We start from the raw sequence: 6,783 nt of genomic DNA, 5'->3' as shown, positions 1-6,783 counted from the left end.
ACTACCCCTTTGTTGTTAGACCTAGCTATGGAGTAGATAACTTCATAGGTTGTTACCACACTCTCCAGGATATATCTGCCTTTAATAAAGTCAGATTGGTTCTTGGAGACCAACCTATCCATGGTCAGGGATAATGATGCTATCTTTAACATAGAGTAAATGTTGATATGAAGAAGAGATAATCTAGGCTTGCCTTCTCTGAATTAAGAGTTGATCTTTAGCACAATTTCTCTCACCATATATTTAGTCATATATAATTAATTATAGGAGATAAGACAAGTAATTAAGAACCCCGCAAAAGGAAGACTAGTAAGACATAACTCATTTTACATGTATTTTTATTGTCATCACTAAGTATCAAGATTGGATTAAGACAAAGGCGTATCAACCACCACCTCACATGTCACCACCAAAAACCGCCAGCTCACCATGTAAAACCAATTCCATAGTAAATCATTCATAGGTGTAGCATCTCTCTTAGGCACGCAAGTCTAGCAGTTGCGGTTGCACGTGGACATGATGGACGGCATGGCAAACGGGCCGTCAAGCATCCCGTGGGCCATGATCTTGTATGCTGCCTCCGTCAAGTGTACACCATCCCATGACACGTACCTCGACGGGTCCGGGCACCGCACCACCTCCCTCCCAGGAACGAAGACCGGGTAGCACGCATCCAGCACCGTCTCCGCAGTGAACCCATTCTCCACCGGCTTGGTGACGAGGCTGAGAATCTCCTCATAGTAGTCGACGTAAGTGATGGAAACGCCCGGATGGTTGCGGCGGAGCTCGTTGAGCTGGGATTTCAACATGTGGTTGTGGACGAGGGTGAGGTCATTGAGCCACCGGAGGCAGCCTGTGGCGGGGTCGCGATCGTCGCCGGGGAAGATGCCGAGGAACAGCGGGGTGCACCCCATGGGGAAGATGCCTGGCACGTACATGGTCTTGGCACCCAGCTCGATTAGAGCCTCGATGGACAGAGCGATGGACCTGATGATCCGGGGTACGAGGGGCCTGACCCATTCAAGCGTCTTGTTCTGGAACAAGGGTTGGATGTAGTCGTTGGCGCCAATCTCCCCCACCAGGAACAGCGAGCTCGCCATTGCCGCCTTCCTCTCTGCATGGCCGTAATATGCATGGTCAGTGCGTTGCGCAGCCATGGCGCCATGCATGCATTAATTTTTGTCCTACACATCACCTTGGTCCGTGGAGCCGAGCACGGCGAGAACTTTCTTGAACAACCCGATCTGGACGCCAAGGGAGTAGGGGGGCATCAGGTCAACACGGAGGTGCTTCTTCCTGAAGAAATCCTGGCTCAACGCCGTGGCCGAGGCCACAGCGAAATTCACGCCGTACCGGAACTCCTCTGCCGGCGACTTCCCGGCCGCCGCCTGCAGATACGCTGGCCAGTACGGGAAACCCAGCCTCTCCACTGCAGGTACGCCGTATCATGCATCATGCATATATTCATAGTAAGTACTAAGACGGGCAGTGATTAAGCACGCCTGGTGTACACATCATCGTCGTCGTCGCCAAAACACACTTACCGATGAAGTCCACGATGAGGCGGCCGTCGGACCAGCGGCCGGTGGGAAGGCCGAAGAAGGTCTGGCCGTATGGCAACTCCACGACTGGACCCGGTGCCGCGGAGAAGTGCACGATGTAGTTGCCTGTGTCGATCAGAGAGTCACCGAAGCTGAATAGATGCTTGTAGCAGCTACTCTGGTTCGCCGGCGCAGGCGCAGGCGACGCCGCGATGGCCACGGACAGGACAAGAAGAACGGCCGCCACGGCGAGTTTCTGAGGCAGAGACGACGCCCATGAAATCATGGTGGATGGATGGAAAGTAACTGTTTCGACCTCACTAAGTTCGCCCGGGCTTGTAGCTAGCTTTTATGATGACGAGGCATTTCCGAAAAAAAAAAGCTTTTATGACGAGGCAGATCTTGGCTGACTGGATATATATCTCGCGCCTCTAACATATTCAAATCGGGCAGGCCGGATAAGGTTAGGCGACGTGTGTACGTGCGTCGTCGATGACGCAAAATGGAACTCGTCGCAATGGTCCAACGAGATTTTAATCCGAGGAATTTGATCGATCGATGATGGCGCGATTGACTTATGCCTAGGGGAGGGGAGAGTATACCGGGTTTTACGTGTCAAACAAACCAAACAGCACGTCACGGATGTATTGTAGATAAGTCAGCCAAAACATTCTTTATAGCTTCATATATAATGGAAAGGGTCTGTCTAGGACACATCTAGATGTGACATAATTATGTCACATCTAAATTGATATCTACTCTGTTTGTGGTCTATTTTTTGTCTTAGTTTTTTTTTCTTGTTGCTCCATTATATATTTGTGGGAGCTTAGATGTGACATTTTTAAAAAACATCTAGATGTGAATTAGACAAACTGTAATGTGGAAACGTTTTCACCAGGCGCGCCGGACGCGCGGGCCACGCGATCCTACTGGATCGATTGACCAGGAAGACTACGCACTCATACATTTTTCTGACCCACATATTGTACGACGCATTTTTCTCTTATCTTTTCTCTGTAGCTCCATCCCTCACTCTTCCTCCCTCTTTTCTTTCCCAGCTAGAGCACAGCTCCATGGCTACCCCAAGTGCTACTATGAGGGGCGTTCTCCAGCTTGGCCCTCCCCTCCTCTGTGTCTACCTGTACCTCTGAAATTGCTACAGCCCCAGGTGCTGCTACACCCTCCCCCCATGTGCTGCCATGAGGAGCGTTCTCCGGCTAATTTTTAAAAATAATATATGTCTTTAATTAATTTTCAGAAATATTACGCCAATTTTTTTTAAAGAAATACATAGTCGGCCATCTCTAGTCGGCCAAGAGTAGGCCAATTAGTACCCTGTCGGCTAACGGCAGGCCGATTGGGCTCCTGCCCACTCCTGTCGTCTAACTATTGACGGACTGGAATTAATTGGCTTACAATAGGTCGATTATTTTTAATTGGCTTACCGTAGGACGATTAGTTCTAATTGGCTTCGTGTAACATGAGAAGTTCTTTCCGTATCGAAAAAACATCGAATTAGTTACACGTTGAAGTAAAGAAACACAAGTCATGATTAGTTACGATGAAATATTTGTCATCATTGCGTACCGTACAAACATCGACGGTCTCTTCCAGCTTGACGGTGAAGAACCTACCATTTTGCAGGTCAGGCTCCATGTCGCACATACTACGGTCATCGCAGCCGTATTCGCACTCGGGGATCCTATCATCGTTAGACATTTTCCGTGTTTCAAAATTCAAAGATTACAAATATATGGCAATACCTATAGATACCATGGTGGGTATTCCCTCTCTGATATATTCGACCATGGTAGCTCCTCCTATCATCCGAAAGTGCATTCACCAAAATATCTAGCACCTTCGAATGAAGAAGAAGTGACCCCCACGACAGGAGTCGGGATTCTTCCTCTCTCATATACGGTGGACACTCCCTTACCGTTTTTCGACCGTCGGTGATGGTCGCTCTTATTTTCCTTCATGTGCATTACCAAAATGTCTATCACGAGAACGGAGAGGAAGAGGGACCCCCCACGACAACAGTTGGTATTCTTCTTCTCTCATATATGGACACTCTCCCTCACTGGTTTTTTGACCGCCATGTATGGAGCCCTGCAATGTCGATTAATTCTCTTTCCGGCAAATCTAGGGCACTCAATATCTCCTACGTTCTAGCACAAGTCATGTAAAAATTCACGAGAAATTTCAGCATGACCATTGCTAAAAACAGGACATATTGAGCGCCTGAAATTGCCAGAATGGAAATGAATCAACATTCCGGCAAAACATAGGCCACTCGGAGTTTCCCCACAATAGAAAAAGACATATGTGGCCATCTTGGGCATCATATACACATCTCAACTCAAGTTCAACATGTTCATACACATACACATGTCCAAATAGTACCCGCATTGGTGGCAATAATATTTCTTCTAGTTTAGGTAATTAGCTATATCAATTAACTATTAGTAGTTATTGTTTAGCCTTAAACAAATGTGGTTTCTTAGTAATGTGTTTCCTGGATCAATAGCAACATTTCTTCTTTTGTGTATCATTATATATTCAATGTATAAAATAATCTAGCCTAAAAAACCTAAATATAGTCGTAATAATTCTAAATATAGCAAAATAACCAAATAATCTTAAATATAATAGCATTAAATATAGGAAAAAATACTATAGAAAAAATTGCCCTAAATAAAACTAAATAAGAATTGGACTAAACAATGCCATGTCATCTAATAAGAATTGGACCCATTATCATCCAATATTGGTAAAAACATACTAAAGAAAAATCTTTGCTGCCCTAGAACATATAAACCTTAGAGATTAAAAGGAAATACATAGAGAGGCAGAGGAGGGAGGCTACCTATGGCGGAAGGGACTGGGAACGGCGGAGGGGTTTGAGGACCACGGCTAGTCAAGGTGGCCGGGTCGGGTTTGACCAGGTCGAGCTCTCTCAAACCCATGCCCGAATAGCTAATGGGTACATGAGCATACCCACGACCCTACCCATGGGCCTCAAGTCAGACCCATGCCCGAACCCGACAGGCAACCCGACCCATCAGGGCACCCATCGGGTTTCAAAAAATATATATATATATATATATATTATATATATATATAATATATATCTTTTTTACTTTCAAAAACAGTATTAACCATGCGTCCTGCTAAGGTGGACGTTCTTTTTATAGCTCAATAGCTCCTGCGCACTAGTTAGTAGTCACATCCAGATGGTGCACTAGCAGCTAGCTTGCTACCTCTACTTGTATGTCTCTTGTCTCTTAGGGCATCTCCAGCCGCGCCCTCAACAGGGCCCCCCAGGCCACTTTTTCGGCGCCGGCGCCGAAAAAACGGCCCAGTCGCGCCTCAGGACGCCGAAAATCGTCGGTTCGAACCTTTTTTCCGCCCGGCGGTCGCAGGCCGAACCCGGCGCGCTGGGAAGCAGTTGGAGGCTCCAGCGCTAGGGAAAAGCACGCTTGACCCACACCGACAGGGGAAAAGTCAAGGTTTTCTTCCCTCGACTCGCCTCGCACCCCCCGCGCCCTCGGCCACCACTAGCTATATCCCGGCGACGGCCGCCGCCCTACTCCACTAGATAGCCATTCCCCGCCGGAAAATAGCAGCGCTTCGCCGCGGCAGCCCCTCCCACAGCAGCTGGGCGTTTCCGGCCGCCGTTTCCGGCCGCGGAGGTGCGGTTTAATGGCGGGTACATGCACACCGAGCGCAAGGTGTTCGGCGTTTTGCCTGCCTTGGCGATGGACTCGGATGAGGAGGAAGAGCTCGCCGCGCTGCTGGAGGAGGAAGCCGCGGCCGACGTCCAGGAAGAAGAGCATCTCATGGTGCTCGCCGCCCTCGCCCAGCTGCTGGCGAGCAATGAAAAGCTGCAGCGAGGTGGCTCGGCGCCGGGGCGGATGAAAGCAAAGAACCGGCATCGTCTCCAAGGCTACTGCATGCTCTACTCCGACTACTTCGCCGATGCTCCACTTCATGGCGAGAGAACATTTCGGCGCTGTTACCGGATGAGCCGAAAGCTCTTCCTTAGGATTGTGAATTCTATCCAGAAGTTCGACAACTACTTCAAGTGCAAGATGGATTGCACTGGCGCTCTTGGATTCACCTCCATCCAGAAGTGCACGACAGTTATGAGGATGCTTGCATATGGAGCTCCCAGTGATTCACTCGGCGACTATGGGCGCATGGCCGAGTCCACCAGCATAGAGTGTTTCTGCAAGTTCTGTCGGGCAGTGGTGGCAGTGTTTGGGCCACAATACTTGAGAACACCCAATGCGGAAGACACTGCTCGGATCCTAGCCCAGAATGCAGCAAGAGGATTTCCTGGGATGCTTGGAAGCATCGACTGCATGCATTGGAAATGGAAGAATTGCCCATTTGGTTGGCAGGGGATGTACAAAAGCGCCAAAGGCGGTTGCGGTGTGGTGCTTGAGGCGGTAGCCACACAGGACCTCTGGATTTGGCACTCCTTCTTTGGTATGCCAGGAACTCACAATGACATCAACGTGCTGCAGTGCTCTCCTGTTTTTGCCAAGCTCGTTGAGGGCCATTCTCCTCCGGTGAACTTCGAGATCAATGGGCACCAATACAACAAGGGGTACTATCTAGCTGACGGCATCTATCCGAGATGGTCGACATTTGTGAAGACGATCTCAAACCCTGTGGCAGGAGGCAAGAACGCCTGGTTTGCGAAGCTTCAGGAGGCTTGCAGGAAGGATGTCGAGTGGGTATTTGGTGTGCTCCAATCTCAATTTGCTGTTGTTCGATACCCCACTCAGACCTGGTCCAAAGATCAAATGTGGGAGATTATGACTGGCTGTGTCATCTTGCACAACATGATCATCGAGAGCGAGCAAGAAGACCCAGTGTTTGACACTGAACCATACTACAGGCAGGGTCCTCTAACCGAAGTTGATCACTAGCTACCGGCAACTTGGACTGCCTATCTCAGTATGCGTCAGGAGATCCGAGACTCATAGGTGCATCATCAACTGCAGAAAGATCTGATTGAGCACCTATGGAGGCTCAAGGGGGACGCCGTGTGATGAAATACGAGTTTTTATTTGTTGAACTATATAATTTGTATTGAACTATTTGTTGTTGTACTATTTTGTTGAACTATTTGATTTTTCTGTGATGAAATATGTAATAAGAAATAATTGTGTTGATAATTGAACGCCGAGACACGGCGAAACCACGCCGAATATGAGCCTATTCTCGCCCATAT

The 6,783-nt window shown here is 48.5% G+C and overlaps 1 protein-coding gene across 1 annotated transcript; it reads right to left on the bottom strand.

The window, feature by feature from the left end:
- Nucleotides 1–317: 317 nt before the first annotated feature.
- Nucleotides 318–1,900, bottom strand: LOC125547781 (sinapine esterase-like). The gene is made up of 3 exons (XM_048711556.1): nt 1,545–1,900; nt 1,196–1,429; nt 318–1,114 (listed from the first exon to the last, which is right to left on the bottom strand). Exons 1-3 carry the CDS (start codon nt 1,825–1,827, stop codon nt 492–494), a joined length of 1,140 nt encoding a protein of 379 aa, XP_048567513.1. The 5' UTR covers nt 1,828–1,900; the 3' UTR covers nt 318–491.
- Nucleotides 1,901–6,783: the final 4,883 nt, after the last annotated feature.

The sequence above is a fragment of the Triticum urartu genome, chromosome 3 (genome assembly GCF_003073215.2).
Source record: "Triticum urartu cultivar G1812 chromosome 3, Tu2.1, whole genome shotgun sequence".
Classification (NCBI taxonomy): Eukaryota; Viridiplantae; Streptophyta; class Magnoliopsida; order Poales; family Poaceae; genus Triticum; species Triticum urartu.
The sequence above is the reverse complement of the archived record's forward strand: the minus strand, read 5'-3'. Positions and strand labels throughout refer to the sequence as shown.

Coding starts and splice junctions, on each gene's coding strand:
- LOC125547781 (XM_048711556.1), bottom strand. CDS start 1,827: ATGATTTCATGGGCGTCGTCTCTGCCTCAGAAACTCGCCGTGGCGGCC. Junction 1,430..1,544: donor CCTCATCGTGGACTTCATCG/GTAAGTGTGTTT, acceptor GCGTACCTGCAG/TGGAGAGGCTGGGTTTCCCG. Junction 1,115..1,195: donor GCTCGGCTCCACGGACCAAG/GTGATGTGTAGG, acceptor ACGGCCATGCAG/AGAGGAAGGCGGCAATGGCG.